The sequence below is a fragment of the Siphateles boraxobius genome, unplaced genomic scaffold (genome assembly GCF_051911475.1).
Source record: "Siphateles boraxobius isolate OS27281-9 unplaced genomic scaffold, OSU_SipBor_1 12, whole genome shotgun sequence".
Lineage (NCBI taxonomy): Eukaryota > Metazoa > Chordata > Actinopteri > Cypriniformes > Leuciscidae > Siphateles > Siphateles boraxobius.
In genome coordinates this window covers 19,068,873-19,092,973 of record NW_027508722.1, presented here as the reverse complement: position 1 = coordinate 19,092,973, position 24,101 = coordinate 19,068,873, and the positions used below count along the sequence as shown (strand labels likewise).

General features: G+C 38.8%; 2 protein-coding genes across 2 annotated transcripts in view; both read left to right on the top strand.

Annotated features, from left to right (window-relative positions):
* The window catches only part of erfl3 (Ets2 repressor factor like 3), a 53,038-nt gene extending 40,941 nt beyond the window's left edge, over positions 1–12,097 (top strand). The window contains exons 3-5 of the mRNA XM_077209916.1: positions 5,857–5,972; positions 6,071–7,107; positions 8,523–12,097. Of these exons, the coding sequence (XP_077066031.1) occupies positions 5,857–5,972; positions 6,071–7,107; positions 8,523–9,143 (1,774 nt within the window). The 3' untranslated portion in view covers positions 9,144–12,097. The remainder of the gene's footprint in view (positions 1–5,856; positions 5,973–6,070; positions 7,108–8,522) is intronic.
* A 2,596-nt stretch (positions 12,098–14,693) lies between these two features.
* The window catches only part of cicb (capicua transcriptional repressor b), a 53,991-nt gene continuing 44,583 nt past the window's right edge, over positions 14,694–24,101 (top strand). The window contains exon 1 of the mRNA XM_077209866.1: positions 14,694–14,910. The gene's annotated coding sequence lies outside the window, so the exon portion shown is untranslated. The remainder of the gene's footprint in view (positions 14,911–24,101) is intronic.

Below are 24,101 nucleotides of genomic sequence, written 5' to 3'. Positions count from 1 at the left end.
TGTTGATGTTCCACTGAACGACAGGACATTTCCCGTCTGGCTCTGGGCACAATGGACGCCCAACTACTCATTCCCTAATTTCCCTTCTTATTAAATTTCATCCCACTATTGTCAAAATTGTCCTAACTACAGAACTCACCAAAGCCTGTTTATTTAAACTCATAGTGGCTCCATGCTAAGAATTTTTACTTGGCAAAGCCAACTGAGTGCAATTTTAGTCATGTGATCAGTTTGAATGCAGTCTGTCATCATTACTTACCTTCACCTCATTCCAAAACCATATGACTTTCATTTGTTTAGGGAGCTCAAAAGAAGATATTTTAAAGAATGTTTCAACTGTTTCAGAGCATATAATGAAAAATCAATGGGGTACAAAACAATAATGCCCCCTTTTTTCTTCCTTCAAACTTTTCTAAACCTTTTTCTTTTCTTTGCTTACAGGAAGTCAAAGTCTTGGTCTGTCTGTCATTATATCAAACATGTCTGTGATGTTATTTTGATGTCAGGCACTCTCAATGCAGTCATCAGCATCAGAACCGATGTGATGTTGATTGAAGTGGCCAGCCATAATTTCTTCTTCACTCTTTGGAGATTTGATTAAGATTGACTCTGTGTGTGAGTGTATGTGTACTTGTGGAAAGAGTGGGTCAGAGGCCTTGTCCTACAACAGCTCTCTTTGTTTAGAGGAGGATGACGACATGTGCGTGTGTGTGCGCGTGTGTATTTGAGGGCAGTTTTGGGTCTTATTGTCAGGGACAGAATGAGCTCTTTATTAGCTTAGTGGGTGGAGATACACACATACACACGCTAGTGCAATAGTGACACGCGCTAACACACGTAGCGTACAAAACATGATGTTTATCTCTGGCTTCTCAATAGAGCTTATGGATGGAGTGGATCTCACTGTCCGTTTACCATCCGCCCTAGAGCCACACAGGCCCATTCGTAACCCACCCCATCACTTCTTTTTTTCCCCCACTGTCTCCTCTCGCCTCGCACACACATTTACTATCCAAATGAGGACTTCTATTCATTATATACAGCCTAGTTTAAGAACTGTAAACTAGCCCTAAACCATACCATAACCCTATAGAATACTCTTTAGGTATTTTAAAAATGACTGTATGTGCCCCAAATGTCCCCTCAGTGAGGTTTTGTCATATTTACTAGTTTCTGGGGACGAATTTGCCCCAAAAGGATAGCTAATACATAAACCTGTATATGTGTGAGGGCCTCCCATTTCCTTAAAGGGACATTGTGTAGGAATTTCTCCCATCTTGCGGTGAAATTGTATTTTGCATTCAAACGAATTGTGCTCTCCAGCGCCTCGCTTTTTCAAATGCGTGTTGCATCTACGGTAGCTGTTATGTACCAAAAAGCTATGACAGGATGTCTTCTAATAGCACTTCGTCGAGTTTTCCTTCGGGTGAACAGGTTTTTATTTCAAACAAACTGCAACTTGACACAACGAACAGACGAATGTTACAATATGAATAATAACAGTGCAATGCAGCCTTTTAAACTTGCCGGGGCAGTGACAAGCGCCTCTCACTCCTATGTTTCTGCTGCTTTCAGTTACGTGACGCTGGCTCTGAACGAAAACGCGTTGTGGAGAAGCGTTGGCCTAGTACTTTTTGACCGTCTCTGCTATTATAGTTTTTCAAGATGGCGGAACGATATGGAAGCCTCCGTGGACCTACCCGTCACATGTATAAAGATAATAAATTCTTCGTTTAAGAGGATAAGTCAGATAATTGGCAGAGGTATTTGTACACCACTGAGGACATATTTATGAAAAAAAATATTGATTTTAGATAATAAAATACCTAAAAAACTACACATAGTCCCTTTAATTTTATTTTCATTCGTTTTGAGTTTTTTTCTTCACTCAAGAAATGTTTTCAGACATTTGTGAGTATATTTTTCGAAGTTTGTGAGGATGTTTTGATCCATTTTTGTAACACTTTACAAAAAGGTTTCCTTCGTTAATATGAACTAAGAATGAACAATACTTCTACAGCATTTATTAATCTTAGTTAATGTTAATTTCAACATTTACTAATAAATTATTCAAATCAAAAGTTGTATTTGTTAACATTAGTTAATGTACTGTGAACGAACATGAAAAACAATGCCTGACTATTTAGATAATTTTCATTATCTAAAATTAACAAAGATTGATAAATACTGTAACAAATATATTGCTTATTGTTAATATGTTAGTTAATACATTAAATAACGTTAACTAATGAGACCTTATTGTAAAGTGTTACCGACATTTTTGTAAACATTTTCAGAAATTTGCAAGGATATTTGACGTTTGTGAGGTTGTTTTCAGACATTTGTGAGTATGTATACATACATATGTGTATGTGTGTGTATATATACAAATATAGCGCAACAAGTACACACTCGACAGGAAAAAACAACACAATGTACATCATCAGCATCTGACTGATAATCTTCTTCCCCTCTCTCTTTTCTTCATTCTGTCTCTTTTACAAAGCAGGTTGTTAAGGCCCTGATTTGGGAATTCCACGAATCGCTGTAGTGTTTGTTCAGCTTCTGTATTCCCGTCAGTCACAGAATATTGACTCTGAGAGCTTTTAATAATCTGCTGTTTAATCCAAGTTCTAACCCAGTGAAATCTGATTGTTTCCTGGAAATCGGTTGACTGTACCACCTAAAGTCATTTAGTCACCAGAATACATGTGTCTGCCAGCATCTGTTAAAATTTGGGCATTTTATATCCTATCCTTTGAAAATCGGTCAACACTCTCTGTTTCTGGTAGACCAGCAGCCACCAGCGTGTGGGTTCACAGGTGTGTAAGTGTGTGACAGAAGGAGGGTCGTTGCCACTAGTTGCAGATGCTCATAGAAACCTTTCTTCTGCTTTGAAGTCAGTTCAAATGCTCTTTAAAGTGTGTTTGAGAGAGCGGGTACACATGTGTGGCATGTGTGGGCTGCACTTCTTACACACTGAAAATTTGTAAATAAAATAACAATTATTGGAGTGTTTACACTTTTCCCCTATAAGAAAATACTATTTTAGTTGTTATTCTTCAAAATTTCAATTTTAATTCAATGTGTTAATTGCCATTTCTTTGTAATGGTTTGTGACATTTACTAGCAATTTCGGATTGTCACATTATGCAGTTTTGCTGATCTGGTTTTAACAAGACAAATTTTTAAGAAAGAGTATTTTACTCACAGGTGTTAGGGTCAACCCTAGTGAAAAATAGATATACTAAAATGTATTTGAAATACATTTATTTTGTGCCAAGTACAAAATAGATTTTTATACTTTAATATACTGAAATACATTTACATATTTATGTACTTAATATAAAAACCCTGCAATTGTACTTTTGGTATGCTAAATGGGTTTACTTAAAGCCTGCTAAATTAGAACAAATAATTTTGTATTTAATGCATAGTAACCCTTAAATAGTTCAACTAAAGATATACTTAAGTATATTTGATTGTGCTAAAGTGGAACTATTCCAAGTATACTTTAGGTACACTTTAAAGACTGATATTATACTATTATCGTACTATCCTTACTAATAGTGATATTAAACACATTGTAAGGCTTAATATCACGAAATGTGCATTGTGCAATAAAGAAGTGGTCAGCAGTGGTCTATTCTATGATGTAAGTTTTAAGTTTTGTTTTGTTTTTTCCTGGATAGTAGTTTTCAAATATTAAAAACTTTGGACAAAACGTTTCAAATATGAATAATATTTTAATAGCATCACTGCTTATTTTCTTCTAATAATAAGAATTAATGATTATTCCAAACTAAATAAGTTCACTATCACTGGTCTACAGCCAAAATGCTTCTGAAATAAACATAGTCAAACTTTACTACTTATGGGTCACTGAGAATGAAAAGGATGCTTCAAATTGTTGATTGTCTCTAGTTTTCAAGGTATGCTATTGGGTCAGTATATGACTCTGTCTTGACTTGGGAATGGCAGAGGATATTTGAGTAATAAAGGGTAGGGATCTGAATTAAACCAGAAATGACTAAAATACATCTTTGACTGGATCTATTAATGAATCTATGACTGGTTTGGACTTTTTAGACAAAACAATGAATGATGCAATCTGAAGCTGTTATTGCGACGTACCTGATATGAATTGCATCATTCTATTCCTCGAAATCACGGATGATGCCATCACAATGAAACTTACATCACTGCTGAACAAATTGCCCTATATCAGCTCTAGAAATCATAAAGCCAAACTCAATTCCTGGAGGGCCACAGCCCTGCAGAGTTCAGTTCAAGCCCTACTCAAACACGCATACCTATAGTTTTCAAATAAGTCGAATGAATTGATGAGCTGGATCAGGTGTGTTTGATGAGGCTTTTTTTCTTCATTATGATTTTCTGTTGCATTTTAATGCATTTTTGAAGAAAAGAAAAAACATCCAGGGAATAACTGAAAGTCATGTCTTCATGATCAATTCAAGAAAGACCCCAGCTGTTACATACTATACTGACTGGTTTTCACCACAGAAAGCACAGGGAACTCAAATCATTTTGACCTCAAATTAAACACATTCACACACGCTGACATCTTCATCTGACCACAAGACTGTATCTGTCTGTCTCGGCTTAATCTCTACAGACAAGACTGTCTGATTGATTACACTTACACATACACACACACACACATACACACACACACACATACACACACACACACACACACACACACACACACACACACACACACACACACACACACACACACACACACACACACACACACACACACAGACAGACAGACAGACAGACAGACAGACAGACAGACAGACAGACAGACAGACAGACACACACGCGCGCGCATGGTGAGTAAATATATCCTTATGCATTTAAAAAGCTCAGTGTCAGCATCTTCCCTGAAACATGCCATTCACCGAGAATTGTGGCCCAAAGGTTAGGTACAAGATGAATTGTTGTCACAGGGATTTATACTCGCGCACACACACACACACACACACACACACACACACACACACACACACACACACACACACACACACACACACACGCACACACTTACTTGTGCAGGTCTGTAAGAAAGATGCTGTGTTATTGGAGTTACATAAATGGTTGGAGGGTTGTGAGGAGTAGAGAGATGTTATGTAAAGAGCTGGGGAAGGACAAAGGTTAATATATAGATAGGAAGGGAGAGAGAATGGGATTATATAAGGAGATTAAGAAAGGAGAATTTATCGGTGGGTTATAATATTATATAAACTGGCACTAGAGTAACCTGACAATAGCTCCAATCACACAAATGTACACAACAAATATACAAACACATATTTTAATATTTCTTTTCTTTCCTTTCTGTCTCTTTGTGATGTATCAACATTAAACTGATTTAATTTAAAATTTTGTTTGTACACTGCACTGGTGAAAATTCTATATAAATGCAATGTGTACGCACACATTTATGTATGTATATATACATACATAAATGTGTGCATACGTATTGCACCCCCCTTTTTGTATTTTTTTGACAGCAGCGCTCAAGCTGCATGAACTCTACAAGTTTGTCAAACCTGATGTTCATGTTCTTCAGCATGAATTGAAATGATCCAAAGTCTTCAATGGATGAAAAAACATGGTCGTCTGTACAAAGAGTTCACGTGATTAGTGTCACACATTTACTTATTTGATTAGTGACCTACAAATAGATTAGAATCTGGAATATTTTTATTGATTTTACATCATAACTTTTCGTTGTTTTAAAATGTAGATTAACCTAATACTTTGTTTATTTCCAGGTTTAAATTTGATTTCAATGTGGGCTAATGTGGACTGCTTGTCTTTGTGCAGGTATTATTACAACAAGAGAATTCTACACAAAACTAAAGGAAAACGCTTCACCTACAAGTTTAATTTCAACAAGCTGGTCCTGGTCAACTACCCTTTCATTGATATGGGGTCTGCAGGTACAAAACAATCACACACACATCACATATATTTATTTACACTGTAAAGTACAAAACACAGCTAAGACCTCCTCCCTGCTGTGTTTGTCTCTCCGCAGGAGCGGCTGTTCCTCAGAGTGCTCCACCAGTTCCTACAGGTCCCCATTTCCGCTTCCCTCCATCCGCTCAATCAGACATGCAGGTGTCCGAGGTGCTGCGCTCCCCCAGCAGCGAGGAGCTGCGCAGTCCTGGGATGTTCAGCGGCCGCCGCATCGCCCGCGGGTCCGTCTCTGACTGCAGTGATGGAACTTCCGTCAACTCTGAGATTGAAGATGGGAACGGAGGTGCATCAGAGGAGAGAGTGACGGAAAGAGTGGCTGAGAGAGGAGGAGGTGGCAGCGGCGGTGGTTTTCGAGGTGCCGTTCACCCTCGTCTGTCTCACGAAGCTATGTTCAGGATGTACGGTGGACCAGGCGGTCACAGAGGGCATCGAATGTCAGAGGTCGGACACAGGGTTCATCCTGAGCCTCTCTCACCATTCACCGTTTCGCCTCTGCCTGGTCCGGGAGGGCCAGGCCTGTTGGCGCCACCTCTCTCACCAGCGCTCTCCATGACCCCTGGCTCTCACCTGGCCTACACGCCCTCCCCTACCCTGTCGCCCATGCCTGGCTCCATCTTCTCGTTCAACCCAGAGGACATGCAGCGATACCTGCAGGCTCACACCCAGAGCGTCTACAATTACCACCTGAGCCCTCGTGCCTTCTTTCATTACCCTAACATCATCGTTCCTCACCCTCAGCGCCCTGACAAAGGCATGCCCGTACCCCAGGCCTGTGATCGTGGCCCTGCCGAGAGGCCCTCGGTGCTCAACAGCCATCACTCCAGCCTCCCACCGCCTCACGCTCACCCTATTCACCACCACCTGGGGGAGGAGCAGCACCATTCCCCCTTCAAGTTCAAGCTCCAGCCTCCCCCACTGGGCCGAAAACAGCGCGATGGTCAGGGTCGACAGACCTCGCTTTCCTCCACATCTACATCCGGTCTGGGCTCCTCATTGTCGTTTGGTAGTGACCTCAGTTCAGCCAGTGGGTCGGGACTGGTGTCCAACTCCTCTTCAACTAGCTCACTAAACAACGCTGGCTTGCCCAAGATTAAGGTGATTACGTTCTGTACGATTACATGCGCAGTTGTAATTGAGCTACTCAGTGTTTTGGCGACTAAAAAAAAGTTTTCCCTTGTTTTTCATTAGTCGAACTTTAGTAAAAATCGGACTGGTATGATTTTAGTCAGACTCAACCATTTACATTATGTTTTAAAAAGACCAATTAAAGCCTGTTTAGACCAAAGGTGATAACTACAACTGTATAATTTTACTAATCATTCTAATTCTATGAGAATAGCAGAGCCCATACATACCACAGCTGTAATGATAACGTCACAGAGGAACAATCACGTTTGATTGACTTTCCAATTAAGTTTTTTTCTAGCTGATGAACAATGAAAACTTTGACACCCAATCAGTATTTACCCGGCTTTAAAGAGCTAGAGTATTTAAAGCAGCAGGTGACAAAACTGCAGTGTGCTTATAATTTTACATTATCCTTTGGGGTGAACACTAAAATAATATTTGTTATAGTTCTCTTTCATGTTGTGAATGGCCTTGACTGTTTTAGTCCAACTTAAATTTTCCTTTCAAATTGCATGTAAACGTACTGATGGTTGTCCACACTGCGTAATAAGTTCTAATACTGAATAAATGCATCTCTAATAAATCCTTGACAAGTCTATATTTTGAACTAATTTAATATTTTTAGTGCTAGGTTGAACAATTCCAAAAAACCCATTCAGCTACTCAAACTTTTTTAAGGAATAAAAACAAACATTGTGTATATTTTACTTTTTTGTTGATAAGTCGTATCAGTTCCCACAGTTCTAGAAAACTTAAGAATATCAGGTAATTCAAAAGTGTAATTTGCAAATGGAAGCTTGTTTCCGCCACAGAATAAAAAATAAAAAAGGTAATTGTCTCTTTTTATCTCACAATTCTGACATTTTTTCTCAGAATTGCGTGATATAAACTCGCAACTGTGTGTTATAAAGTCAGAATTGTAAGATATAAACTCACAATTCTGAGAAAAAAGCCAGTCTTTTTTTCCTCAGAATTATTATTTTTCTTTTTTTGCAATTGCGAGTTTATATCTCTCAATTCTGACTTCATAACTCGCAATTGCGACTTTATGTCACGTAGTTCTCACCCTTTTTCTCAAAATTGCGAGATGTAAACCCACAACTGTGAGATAAAGTCTCAGTTATCTTTTACATTTTTTTATTCCATGGCGCAAACAATCTTCCATATTTGGAGGCCTGGAGCACCAATAGAAATGAATAAAGTAAGGTGTAGTTATGCTCAGTTATAAAGTATTTCTTTTCCTGGAAGTTACGCTAGTGCGAAAACAAGATTTTTAACATTCCTTATCCAGTCATCACAAATGTCTAGAGAAGTCATGGAAAGTAATTTTTCAGTTACACCCAACTCTGTTTTGACTATATCCACTCTGTCTCTCTCTACAGGTTGAGCCCATATCTGACATTGAATCAGAAGAGGAAGTCGAAGTGACTGACATCAGTGATGAAGAAGCTGACGAAAGAGATGAAGAGTTTGCCGTTTTCCCCTCTTACTACCGTAATCATCACCACCATCACCATCAGCATCAGCATTATCCTCGCAGCCAAAAGCACCAACAGGCCAATGGCACTGATGCCCGTCTCCACCCAGATGAGGACTTGGAGGAAGAAGTGTTCAAAGCCCCCGCGCCTCCACCCTTCTTCGTCCTTCCCTCCTCTTCCTCAGGCGATGGTCGCCGCTGTAACCCCGTTGTTAAGAGCGAACCTGTAGAGCCTGCGGACATGCAGCTGGCATCCGGCGGACTGCCACAAATGCACTCCCAGTGTATCCCACTGAAGCTCCGGTTCAAACGGCGCTGGGACCAGGACCAGCACATGGAAGAGGCGGAAGACAAGAAAGTGAGAGGAGAAGAGAGGGGAAGAGAGAGGAACGGGATGGTGGAGGAGAGTGGGAGTGGAAGTGGGAGCGGAGAGGGAGAAAGCCCACCTCCTCTCGCTCACCACAGAGTTAGCGCAGAGCTCCACCGAGCCACGGCACAGCTGTCACTGGAGAACAAGGACTGCTGATACGCATCGACACACGTAGACGACTGCTGATACACAACTCTACAACTGCTGATGGACCCACACTCAAACGTGACTCTTTGTAGATCAATGACTGCTGATACTGACAACAGTAATACTGACACATACACTGCACACTTCGACTAACTGACCCTTGTTTAATCAAATCCTGTTCCCCGGGCTACCCTCGTTCCCCCGCCGCCCTCAACTTCAGCCGAGGGGCTCGCGTTCCAGTACATCTCAGTGTGACCATGATTATGAATGACTTCACCCACGTGCCCCAGCGACCCTCAGGAGTGATGAACTTTGACCTTAGGCACTAGAGAATATTTTATATTTTTAGAAGAGAATTTTATTTTGCAAAGTGCCTGCGAGCTATCCCTCAAAACCCCACAAAGAGACCTAGAGATGGGCATCAGAAGGACTGGTCTGGTGTAAGGGACTTGATCTTGATCTTCATCTCCAGCAACCCAGCATTATTTTCCTCAGCGACAGACTGTGATCTGTCTCTATGTGATGTGGTGGGATACAAATGCACAGAAAGTCACAAAAAGACACTGTTCTAAAACCAGCCTGGTCAGAAGTCCGAACCCTCAGGGACAAAACCCCTCAACACGCACACATACACTCAGACATGATCCCTTTCTTCTTCCCTGTATGAAGCGTGTGTCTGATTCGAGTGTGAATGTGTGTGTTTTTGAAATCTAGCTGTGTGTAAGTTCTCAGGATATCTCCCTCCTATCCTTTTCTATCTAAACCAGCTCACCTTAAACTTTTGCGCTCTCTTCCATTCTCTTTTTTCCCCTCTGGGACCATACCTGAATCACTTTCATTCCGATGGGATGAAATGACTCGGGTGTAACATGCGGTTCAGAGACCATACTTTTAAATATCTTAAATGGCTACTTTCTTAGTCTTTGAAATGACAGTCTGAAGTTGATAAATATTAGAGTTTATAACAAGTTTCCCTTGTATAGTCAGTCCTTTAGTGTGAACTAAACCAGCACATCACACACACAAACACACACATAGCTTATACAGTGATTCACCAGGACTCCTTGTTCAACTATTTTGGCACTTGACGGACCCTTTAGAACCAAGTACCAATTCTGTACTTATTTACTGTCCACAGTCCTTTAGCCATATTACAACAGCCACAGACCCTTATGAGATCTTTCTGTGGAGGTGAAAGAACAGTTCCAATCTATAATCCCAAACATTTAGATAAGTATAGAAAGACTGTAGAAGGCCAGAAGTCGCTCTCACACAAGTGTATACACACACACACACACACACACACACACACACTGCCTCTTATGCCTTGTTTACTAGCATGTCTGAAAAAGGAAAACAAAAATCTTAAAAAAAGAGCAGTATACACTCAATATACCTTAATATATTATGTGTTAAACATACTATAAACAGAAAGCATAGCATTAACTGATATATCAATTTGAGGGGGTTTTGTAACTGATTGCATTTCGAGGGGAAAGTTGACTCATCTCCTCAGGGATAATGCTGCCGTTCGAGTAAGGGAGGAAACTGTTGCTTTTCTTATCACCTTAATAAAAGGTAGGGGTAGAGGGAGCGAAAGACTAAATTGTACACAAGACTCGAGAGCTTTGCACCACAGATGATCTGGCACATTCGGATCTTTAACCAGCATGCACCTCCTCGACATCCTGTTCTTACTGCCACAACTGATGCATGTGTGAGTGTGTGTGCGTGTGTGTGTTTGACAGAGGCTGTAAGTCTCTGTGCATGTATGTTACACCACACCCAAGGCTGTAATTAATTTGAAATATTGCATCATGAACCTCATAAACCTGTGTGCTCTAAAGCCATGTGGAAGTTGAGCACAGGACTTGAGACATCGACGGGGTGGCCAGTCGGACACTAGCCTTGATTTAATGATTTTCCAGTGACATGAAGTATTTGTAACATTTCTGAAGTGTCTCTGATACCTAAAATTATACATTAGACAAAATTGGACTGGCAACGGTGCTTCACCTCCCTTAAAGTTGTGAACTCTTTCTAGCTGCCTTACTTCCCCTTCAGCCAGATTTGTTTATGTTTAAGATCTCCTGCTTTCTTATTCGATGTGTCAAGTCTTTGAGTAGTCTGCACTTATTTTACGCCCGGCATACCTCATAATGTGAGAGGTGGAGCTGAATTTGAGATGGGGTGAGCAGTATTGACCAGTGCAGTCTGTAAACTTTTGTTTGGGCACAAAGTGAGTGCATTGTTTTTCTTTAGGAGGGAAGATATTTGTTCTCTCTTAGGCTGCTCTCATTGGTTTTCCCAGGATGTCACTTTTTTATTATTATTTGTTTTTCACCCGAACTGCTCCTGTTTTTTTGCTCTCTGATGTTAATGTTGCTGTTCATCCTAATTATTATTATTATTAGTTATCATTATTTTGTTGACATTTTTTCCTCATGTTGTAGTCATGATAACATTGTATACAATACTGTAAGAGATCCTTTTAAGAATGTTTTACAACCCCTGCCTTCCCACGAGCAACCCAACAGTGTGTTTAGTGTAACATTTAAAATTTTGTAAATTAAGGTAAAACTGTAACTTTAATATGGGTGGTTATTGTGGAGAGATATAGGATGGAGGAAGGGCATTCAGGGGAGGATCGGGCTTATGAATTGTACTCAAGTCATGTTATGTAATTGTTATTTTGTAGTGTTACTGATTTCTTGCTCTTGTAAATTTTTTTCATCGGGGGATTGTATGATTTTAAAAGATATATTGTGTATTGTTTTATTGTGTAAAAGTCTATATCTCTCTCACTTTCTTTCTCAAAATTTATTTCTGTGGTTTCATAATTCATAATAACAGGTTTTAATACCATGATGTAACATTTTAATTCCTCCTTTTCATTTTTGTGTTCTTTTTTTCAGAATTGTAATTAAAATGTAATCAGGGTCAATTAAACTGGTTAAAAGCCATCTGGTTTCTGCAACTTTTCTTTACAACACAGATTAGTCCATTTTAGTCCTACAAGTAACATCTCCCTCCCAGAGTTTTGTAGAGTCTTTCTTGTTTTTAGTGTGTGTTTCTGTACCTCAGGAGACCCACATATATGTGGATCTACATACATCTTGATGCTTGCAATACAAACATGAAGAAGAAAAAACTACTCATTTCAAATAAATTGATATAAACGAAAAGTAGATGCATATAATTCCATGCAAAGCAATATGCGTTAGTTTACACCATTAGAATTTGAAAAGTGCTCCATAAAGTCGTGTTATTCAGCCTGTTGATATGATATATAACATAGACACTTTAAGACTGACCTCTGCTGTCTGAATGGAAGAAGTGCATGCGTTATTAACCATAGTTTTTCGGAGACATCCCTCAAATCATTTTGCTAACACAAATTATACATATATATAATCATAAACGTCCATGTAAACGATGCTGCTAATTGAAACAATTATTACTATTATAATATTTTTATTTTATTTTAGGGGTATAAGGAGATGATCATACATAATACTTCCTATCTTTTGACAAAAGCAAGATAAATTTTTTGTCCTTTGTGATTTTATTTAGGGCCATTGCGCATAGGTCTTGTCTACTAAATAGCTGTAAATCTTTCTTCTCTCAGTTTTTAACTTTCTTGTTATTCTTTTTTATTATTGTTAGTGTCTGTGAAACAGGTTAAATTAAGTGAATTTTGAACTTGACACTGTCTAAAGACCTACTAGTAACTTTTTTTGTATCCTCTACTGATTTAACATGCAGTACGTTAAATTATTCTTTCAATAGACCCGTTGTGTGTTCCAAATGAAAGTGTAATCATATTTCTGCCTCTGGTCCATCTCATCCCTGTCATGTTTTGTTTTGTCACGTTCTCGGTCTGTCCTCTACCTTTTACTTCATCACCTCAGTTGTTGTCTGCATTTCAGGGAGCTAGATAAATGAATGCGGTTCCCTGTGGCACAGTGGGGGTGTGGGGAAGAGGGATAGATGAATGACAGCTGAGTGACAGCATTGCAGAGCCAAAATAAAGGGGTCATCATCATGGTGGGGATCAGGTCAAAGGGCAGGGCTCCAGGGAGAAGAAGTGCTAATGAAGGAAAATGGCACTTTAAGATACTTGAGTACTGGAAAAAAAAAATTTACTTTCAATCATCTATTTAAATATTTATCAGTGAAAATGTCTAGAAAAATGTGTCGTAAAGAACTTTACCTAAGTTATTTGAATACATCTACTTAACTACCGCACTGATTCGCGTGCACGTATGTTGATAGCTTTGTGCATTTCAACATAAAACCGACAGAGGTCGCTGTACATTGCCTTAACATTTCAGGATGGCGCTTGTACTTGATTCTGTCTACAACGGCAATTATGTAACTTCTTTGCTTCTCGTAGGAAATTCACAACGAACATCCATTCTTTGGATGTAGTTGTACGCTTCAAGCGTCCATGTGTCTGAATATGACGTTCTATATTTAACTAAACCGAACCGTTTGGAAAAAAAGGTTAAAATCGGTGTTTGTCATTGATCTATACAATGACGTGTGGTATTTTTATTGCAACGATTTTTTTTAAAAGTAAACTTTTTTTACTACGTTTTTTAAAACGGGCTTATGTCACTTTCATCAGTCGCTAGTATGTTGTCCTACTATGCATCAAGCATGGGGTTAGGCGAGTACGTCAGGCCACGCCCCTTCCATCCAGCTGGTGGCAACATGCTAGATGACTTCATCGCTGAGTTTGATCATTGGCTCGTCGCGGCGGCCCTTCTGGCCAATAGCACAGCGGTCCGATGACGTCACCTCCAAAATCCTGCAAGGGTTGTATAAATGGGGCGGGGCACAACGGCACATACGTTAGAGACAGCTGAATACGGCAAAACGATTGGACCTCGCACACGAGGTGAGGGGCTGTTGCTGAGAGAAAAGAGAGGCAGAGTAGAAAAAAATCGAGAGCGTCAACAGTGTCTATCCCGTATTCATAGTAGTGTGAAAGTGAAACGGTTAGTCAGCTTCACAAAAAGGAACGTTATTGTGATTAAACAAAACAATTAAACGAACCTTTCTATTTCATCCTCAGAACTGGATAGACGACTAAATTTGTTTAATTTGCAAACTGTATTAAAAAATGAATAAATAAAAAAACCGAGCTGATCAAATTAAAAACATCTTTGGCAATTCAGGGGATTGGGAAAACTATTGATTTTAAAGTGATGTGTAGCGCTGTCGCTTGTGGTAAACACGCACCTTTATTTAGGTAGCGAAGACTCGTATAGCGTTATTGGCCAGCGCTTCTTGAACACCTCCCTAGTGCCCGCCCACACCCTGTTCCTATGGTTCCCAGCGCTCTCATTGGATACTGTAACTTTTGGAGCGAGCGCCGGCTTGCTATCTAGTCTCATTGCGATTGACCCCAACTACCTGCCAATCAAATAGAATAAGCCATTGAGAAACGCCTCTGAGTTTGTTCTGTCTCATCCATAGGCTACTGTATCTGTCAGTGTGCGCTGATTGGCCAGGCTGGCCAGCTGTTAGTGGTTCATTCACCATTTTGTGACTGTAGTGGAAAAGGGATTCATATAGTTTTAATCCCTGTCTGAGTTGCTGTTGGGAGGAGGGCAAAGATGTTTTGCGGAGGACCGATATAAAGTAAAATTCCCGACAGACAGAAGACATGTATGGACGTTGCACGCCACTTCAGACGAAAGGACAGAGCCCATCTGGAATTTGCACCGTAAATTCATCGGTTACCTCCTAAATATTTCTGCTTGTTTTGGTAAGTAGTTATTACTCAAAAGAACCCACCGCTAATATTAGTGGCAATCCGTTTTTTAGGCATGACTGTTGTGTGCAAAGATAAATGGAGAACAAACCAGCTCGCTAAAATATCAAGGAAGGACCCAGAGCAAGAAGAAGGGAGGGGGTGGGGATGCACAGTCAAACTTCGCCAAATGTTTTAAAGACAGCGTTCAAACCAAGCTTTTGATTGATTCAATAAGTTAAACTACTCCTTTCCGAATTGTTTTGACTGAATGGCATGAGTTTGGGCAACTTGAACAGAGCAGACTGGCACTCATGTACTGCGTTACGCACTGGCAGGATTACGCTCGAGGAAGGATTGCACTACAGTAGGCTACTAGCGAGTAACAACGTCACGGGGCCAATGTAAAAACAAACAAATTAATAGTTCACTCCGTATCTGACACTATTACTCGGACTTACTACGCGCTGTCATCGGCTCATTGCCAGGACGGCTCTTAAAGGTGGATCATTTGCAACTTTTGCTGCACGTACGTCCTTATAAACCTGAACAACCTTTGCGTCGTGTGCACGTAAGTACGAGTGTGTTTGAACACATTTAAAATCTTTCTTTTACTCTCTCACAAGGCCCTGCTTGTCTAATTTAGCTGTTTCGAGTCCTTGGCATAGTACTCCCGTGCCGTGACATTGCGAAGCGCTGCGAGTACTAGTACTACCACCGGCGGCTTCCGTGCGCACTCAGACGGTATACGCTTTTTATTGTTGTGCATTTTTCCAGCGTCTCACCTCACTGTCCATTCATTTCGGAATACACCCTTATACTATTATAAAACAGCCTTTAATCCGAACAACAGTTTTGTAGTCAATTCATATTGTAATATAATTTTTAAAAGTACAATTCAGTCCACACGGGCCTCCTTGAATATTGTCTTGTTGATACAAGTGGCTTCATGTTACACTGCTACTCTGAGATTTTGCCATTTTAAGACATGCACGTAAATATAATGCACTCTGATGTTAAAGAGTGTGTCCATAATGATGGCTCAGTTTGCCTGCATTAACACCATCCGTCAACTGATTTTTCATCAGGTCATATGTGCCACTATGTACGCTTTTAGTAATGGTAGGTGTGTGTGCCACTTTTGGTCATGGTGGAAAAATGAGTGATATGCTTCCATGTCTGACTGATGGTGGTGGACTGTTTTTGGGATGTTGTTTTGGACAGCCTTGCTTCTACGTCACTCACTACATGTACTGCTTCAGCATCCATGCAGTACGCACTAGGCTACATGTTTAATTGTAATAATTATGTTTAGCTACTGATTTGAAAGTGTTTGAACTCTTTTGCAGGGTATTTTTGGAGTGTAAGCTGCTTGACTGCTGATTTTTCAAAGAGCGTCCCTGATGCCGCCGTGTCTGTCGTCTCTTGAGTTTCTCCATGTTTTTACTGTTTCATGTGTGTGATTGTAACACCTCCTTTGGTGACCCACTTTAAATAGTCCAAATAAAGCAGGTAATACTGTTGGAGATGGTCATAGCACCCATGCATGCCCCTGAGCTGCACGGCACTGCACTGCTGCAGCCCTGCACCCTCCTGTATACCTCAGAATGCACATTTGCAGAACAATCTGTGAATGAGCACAAAATGAGTGTTGATACGCAAATGTGTTTTGTGGAGTGGGCAGATCGTCAATTTGACAATTGCACATATTGTGGTGTATGGCACTGTCGTGGGTGGTTTTTGTTGCTGTTTTTTTTTTGGTAATCTGCGTTTTTTATGTTTATTTTGCTTCGTAACACTGCGCTGGAGCGACGCACTGTAAGACTTATTCTTTGGTTAAATCCGAGTATTGTGACAGGTTGGCATACTGGCATCACCACTGAGTGTGAGTCTGTGTCCTCCTTTTCTGTTACCCTGTCTCACATCGGTTCGAAAATATAGATAGGTGCTTTATTGACCCCTGAGGGCAAAGAGTGTATGCTCACAGTTGTATGTTCATTTGAGCAAACAGTTGCTTTATTGACGACTGGTCCTCCGTGAGGAGTGTGTATGTGTGATCTTGCGTGTTTGTGCTTTGCATTGGTGTGTGACGCACAGTATATCTAGGCTTAGATTTTTTTTAATTAATAGGCTAATTGTGCAATATCATTAAGTATTAATCATGGTGTATTAAAGCTCGATATTAAATTTATAATATCACATTTTAATCTGTGTGAACTGAAATATGTTCTGGCTCATTTGGTTCACCTTAATAAATGTATAGCCTCTGAATAATGACTGTAATTCAGAAGGAAAACAAATGGCTTCGTAGAGCCTTATAAGGGGAAATATTCATTGTTAATTCTGAAATAAATCATTTGACCTTTTAGGATCAAGGTAGTAGTTCAGTGACGTCTGAATGTATCTTGTCCATTTATCAATTTAAGTCAAGCGTATGTTTCTATTGTTTTGAAGTGGATGAAGGTTGTAATGAATACTGTTGTTGGCCTGAGGATAAGGATTGCAGGTTTTACAACAATGTTCACATAGAGCCATATAACACAGCAACGTTTCAGCTGAAAACACTCCGCTTAGAGTGTGTGCTTGGATTGGACTTCTGTCATATGGCTGACGTCAGTTTTTCTTGCTTTAGTTAGACCTTTAAAACAGGTATCATGCTAATATCTGAAATGCTGAGACTTCATTCGACCAGCTGTACTAGTCACATACATGAGAGTCAGAGCTGTCACGGTCACAGGAAGTGGACCTAGGAATAGTGTGTGTGTGCGTGCCGTTTGGCATGACTATTGTAGCACAAATTAAATATAGAATGTTTTTACCCATATAGTATCTCATTTGTTATATAATTATTTTCAAAATACGTTTACACTTATAATTAAAGATATAGGCTAGATGGATATTACAGATTGCTGTGGTCTCATGTTAGAGTTTTTCATTTGTTATTCCTGTGTTATTTAGAGTTGGTCCTGTATAATATAATTTTAAATCATTTTTGGATACTTGATGATTACTATTTCATCAGTCTGTAATTTTCCCCATTTACCTAGAAATGAGCAAATCTGAATATTTTTATCTAGAAACTATTGCTCCAGGTTTTTGACAGTTGAATGATGTTAAAGGAATATAAACTTCATTTGCAGCAGTGGTACTGGTTCTTGTATCACTCTCAACTTGGTAAGTTGTCCAGCATGTACACTCTATCTAGTTAAAACAGATTTGAAAAGCAGCAGATTTGAAAAAACAAATGTATTCTATGTGAAATATCAACTAAGGAAGCTATAGGCTTGAGATGATAGTGATTCAATTATCAAACGTAATTTCCTACTAAATTAATCAGTGGTTCAAATTCAAAAGATGTAAATCTCTGACTAAATAGTGATTTTGTGGATTGTTCAAGGTCAAATGTTTCCAAGATTGTAGGTTGTGCAGTTTGACATCATCCATGGGGTTTTCAGTTTCCTGAGCAGGAATTTCTAGAAGCTGCAGGGTTCTCTGAATTTATGCAATCATAGCAACACGTTTTAACAACATGCTTAAGCTTCACAGTTTAGAAGAATATATATGATCATGCTATATTTCAGATTGCTGTGATAAATTTCTGATCATTGGCATGGCATGAATTCTGTCAGCCATAAACAAGAAGTTGAAAAATAATTAATACTAAATTATACCCAAACTTAAGGGGTTATGTTGGTTCAACATCAATTAGAAAAACAACTTCCCTTATCATATATATTAATAGACCAAGGACAAGTGAGACACAGCATGTTCAGAGTTTATTGTAAAAGATTGTCATACCCTTACACTATACAATAGCTTTATTGCTTGGGATATTCCAGTTATGCTTTCACTTTTAAGAACAATATTTATTAACATGAATGTTGTGAATCCCTTCAGTTGTTTTAATTAATGTTTTATTTACATGGATATATCATTTAATTTAAATGATATGCATAGTTGGGGGACTCTAGCTGAATATAAACTTCTAAAATAATATTGTAATACACAACCAACTATTTCACATGATGTACACCATGATTTTTATATTATATAATTTATTGTGAATATTGTTCTTGAAATGTGTAATAAACAGTCTTTTGAGGTGAAATTGGGATATGTTGCCAGTGAGAACAGCAAACATTTGTGGTAACTTCCTTTTTGAAGATTGATCATGTAGTTTGCAAGTTTATTACCACATATAGGCTTTTTATTTTAATTTTATTTTATTTTACATTCTTAGTGTGTTTCATTTGAACTGTTTTAGTTTATGAATCAGGTCTGGCCCTTAGTATTTTGTGCCATTATTTGCTTTCTTTTTGACGTCCCAAAAAAGACTTGAGACTTGACAAACCATGAGGTTTCTCATGGACACTCACACATTCCTTATTGTGTTAACATTGCCAGGACTTTCTGACTCCTCATCAGCGGGAATACAAGGGGAAAACATGATATAAAATTACACAGAGGAAAGAAAAACTAATAATTTTGGAATTTACTCTATTGTTTGGCTTAATTTTTTGACAGTTGCTATCTGACTTTATTAAAAACTATCATTTTTTTAAATATTTTTTTTATTTCCCCAAATAATATGCCCAAATAATATGCTGTCACAGTCATACTCTAAACTAACCATTTCAACTTCACAAATTCACTGTCTGAATGTTCAAATATAGACTGTTTATAATGGGATCCTGGATTTTGAGTTAAGCTTAATAACATTGTTTTCTGTATAATATTCTGTGTAGTGACGAGGAAGGAAATCACTCTCCATTGCAAATAAACAGTTTAAGGTCACTAGGAACAGTGGGTGGGGTGTCTCTTGGAATGACTCAAAGAATTCCCCAATTCTCCTTTTAAAGCCATCTTTCACAGGAAAATCCTGTGCGTGTTTTGTTTGTGTGGGAGTGTCTTTTTGCACATTTTTTGTGAGTGGGTGGGAGTGTGGAATAGTAAAGAGAGTGAGTGTTGAGGAGTGTGATTTCACACACGTGTTTGTGTGTACGAATGCATAAGGACTGGTTGGTAAAGGAAGACTACTATAAAATGCATTTTATGTGTAGAGGAGCGAATGTTTGTGTTTTTTTTTCTTGCTGAATTCTGAGCCTGATTTTCCCCAGGTTTGTGTATTGCAGCGTGACAGCAGATGCTAAATATGTCTGTTTTGTGTGTGTGTGTGTATGTGATGTGGTGGGTACTGTAGAAGAAGCAAACACACAGTGTGCCCACCGTATCCCAGTCTTTAGTACGCAGAAGGGTGCTATGGATCCCCCTCACAGCATGTGCATGTTTGTTGATTTGGGCATGTCTGATTTCACATTGTGGGCATATGACAATATTTACAACCCATACAACGCATTCTTGACAAATTATAATTATCATTATTTTGACCGTGAAAGCATGCAGGTCTACTGACGTCATATTGATAATTTTTTAATTTGAATACACTCAAGAGAAGACATGCGGAATTTGTTTTCGGCTGCCAACATGATTAAGAGTAACCTCAGTATTGCCTAATGCAGCAGAATCCAGGGCTTAAACTGCCCACATATGCCATCCAATCCGGTTATCTTGATTTCGGAAGTTGGGATAAAATTCAGACATTCTAATAATTCTAATTCAGTCACACTTGTTATTTTAAATGTGACTGGATGTGATTGTAATTTTAAAAAAAAGAATAATTCTGACATACGTTGATGAATTTTTAATCCTACCATATTTAAAGGTGGGGTATGTGATTTGGAAAACGACAGGCAGATTTTGAAAATACACAATTCAAATGGTCCTACCTTCTTTCCTCCAACGCTGGCCCTGACTCCACCCATTCGAAGAACATGGACGCGCAATCATGCACGAGTGAAAACTCAGATGTGCGAGAGATTGTAATGACGATTTACTACTAATCGTGGAAGCGGCTTTACTGACGATATGCGCATGCGTCACAAGCTTTGAGTATGCGCACGATGGGGTCACGCGCGCTGGGGGGAGGGGTGTGTGGTACGACCGTTTGATTGACGAACTTACTGTCCAATGATTCTAGGTGGTCTTGGAAATGATTGGCTGGAGTTTTTTCAAGTCCTGCCCGTTCCACAGATGATTAAATTGCTTAATTTTCATTTCAGTGCTTCTAACTCAGTGGCTGTAAGTGGGTTAGGAATAGGATTTCAAGTTATTTTGAAAAAATGGACAAAAAAGAGAATCACATACCCCACATTTAATGGTTGGGACAAATATGGACACATAATTTAACTATTTTTTTCTATTCTGTAGAATGTGTTTTGTATGTTTTTGAAACATTTACTTTGAAATGATAAACATAACTATATAACACATTTATTTATTGACTATTTATTTAAAATATCAAGTGTGTTCTGTTTTTGACAAGTTTTTTAGGCTGTCAGCTAATACATGCCAGAAAATCCACAATGTATCAACATTAAAAACAGATATGATTTTTGTGTTTTTCCTACTGATGTGGTCGTGTATATAGATTTTTTCCTGGGCCCTTGTGCATTGTCCCTGACAGTGACGACAGTGGATGAATATTTTTTAAATGTCCATTAATTAAAAAAAACATTAATTATTATTAAATGTTATTATTTTTATGTGCATTTCCTAAAATTCTATATTAAAAAAAAACCAAATTTTTTTGGTGTGCCTTCAATGGAAACCTATAACCATGAATTTAAAAAGCTATAACACTGACCTTAACCTTTAAATTTAACATAAAATGAAACAACATTATAAATATTTTTTAAGCGTTTCCCCTATGACATGGACATTTACAGTACTGTTTCAGAACAGAAAAGTAAAATAAATAACTAAAATATCTAGAAAGACTTAATATTTTCTGCACACCATGGAGCTCACGTATCTATCACAATGCATTAAGACTAAAATTGTTATTCACAATGGCACTGATTGAAATGTGACTTTCACCCAGTGTGACTTTCAGTGTGTCCTACAATTATTATGTTTAATTTGTTTACAAAAATCTAAATTCAAAGTATTTTTCATTTTACATGAATATACTTCAATCATCCAACCTCACTTTTAGACAAGTACTTGGTGTACTGGAGAGAGTGTGTCCTATGCTAAGTTTGTCGGTGTTATAATTTAGCACTCTCACATTTTACACTGTATTCTATTTAAATAATTTGAATCTTATCTAAAAATCTACTTAAATATAGATATTAAATGACTTGATGTCTTTTAATATCTATATTTAAGTAGATTTTTAGATAAGATTGCCGGCCCGTGGCATAGGCGGAATAGGCAAATGCTAGGGGCGCCATTCATCCATAGGGGCACCAAAATGAGTGAACGAGTGATTTTTTTTTTTAAACCATTAATTCGAAATACTACCAAATAAAGCAAAAAAAAAAAAAAAATTCCACAAAAGCTTAACTAAGTCCCTCGTCTCCGGTCCGGCGCACCAATCTTCCCCCGCCCAGCGATTGCTTGAAGTGCGTCAGAAACAGAACGTGCGTGATCAGTTGTTGGTAATTTGTTGTGTAGCGTAGCCTCTCGCCGATGTAGACAGCATTGCTTTTGTTTAAGGGCGCTTAACACACTCAGGCTCCCCTGTAGAAACGGGCCTGGCAGCTCGCGCCAGGTCTAGACACGGTGAAAGCTACCTGATTGTGACAGATGGCCAAATTTACATGAAACATTATAAACTAGCATAATAAATGATAAATGACTTTTTTTCCTTTTTTTTGGCCAACATTAGCAATGATATTTATATACAGTTTTATTAAAATAGCAATGTTTTATGTAAAATTCACATTTCACATTAAAGAAGACATTTCTGTTTCATTCATGGTGAAAACAGCCATAGTTTAGTGGAAAGATTGCTACCATCAACTGGAAAACAAACACTTTTGCTAGTGCTCAATAGTTTGTGCATGAATGACATTTGGACGATGACATCACTGTTTTATCCAGAGTGTTTATATTTAAATGAACTAAATTAATAACTTATTTACAACAAAAATAAGCCATCACTGAACTTACTTAAGCTGGACTATGACACTATTTTCTTCTAGATCTGCTGTACAGGAAAAGCAAACTTGTTTGCGTTATTTTCCTGTTATCACTGTAAAGCTGCCTTTAAATAATCTGTATTATAAAAAGCGCTCTATAAATAAAGGTGACTTGACTTGAATGCTAGATGTAATGCTCTTGCTATTTGTGTTTAGGCTGTAATGTGTACATATATACAGGTCCTTCTCAAAAAATTAGCATATTGTGATAAAGTTCATTATTTTCCATAATGTAATGATAAAAATTAAACTTTCATGTATTTTAGATTCATTGCACACCAACTGAAATATTTCAGGTCTTTTATTGTTTTAATACTGATGATTTTGGCATACAGCTCATGAAAACCCAAAATTCCTGTCTCAAAAAATTAGCATATTTCATCCGACCAGTAAAAGAAGTGTTTTTAATACAACAAAAAAAAAGTCAACCTTCAAATAATTATGTTCAGTTATGCACACAATAGTCAATACTTGGTCGGGAATCCTTTTGCAGAAATGACTGCTTCAATGCGGCGTGGCATGGAGGCAATCAGCCTGTGGCACTGCTGAGGTGTTATGGAGGCCCAGGATGCTTCGATAGCGGCCTTAAGCTCATCCAGAGTGTTGGGTCTTGCGTCTCTCAACTTTCTCTTCACAATATCCCACAGATTCTCTATGGGGTTCAGGTCAGGAGAGTTGGCAGGCCAATTGAGCACAGTAATACCATGGTCAGTAAACCATTTACCAGTGGTTTTGGCACTGTGAGCAGGTGCCAGGCCGTGCTGAAAAATGAAATCTTCATCTCCATAAAGCTTTTCAGCAGATGGAAGCATGAAGTGCTCCAAAATCTCCTGATAGCTAGCTGCATTGGCCCTGTCCTTGATAAAACACAGTGCACTAACACCAGCGGCTGACATGGCACCCCAGACCATCACTGACTGTGGGTACTTGACACTGGACTTCAGGCATTTTAGCATTTCCTTCTCCCCAGTCTTCCTCCAGACTCTGGCACCTTGATTTCCGAATGACATGCAAAACTGAGCAACAGTCCAGTGCTGCTTCTCTGTAGCCCAGGTCAGGCGCTTATGCCGCTGTTTCTGGTTCAAAAGTGGCTTGACCTGGGGAATGCGGCACCTGTAGCCCATTTCCTGCACACGCCTGTGCACGGTGGCTCTGGATGTTTCT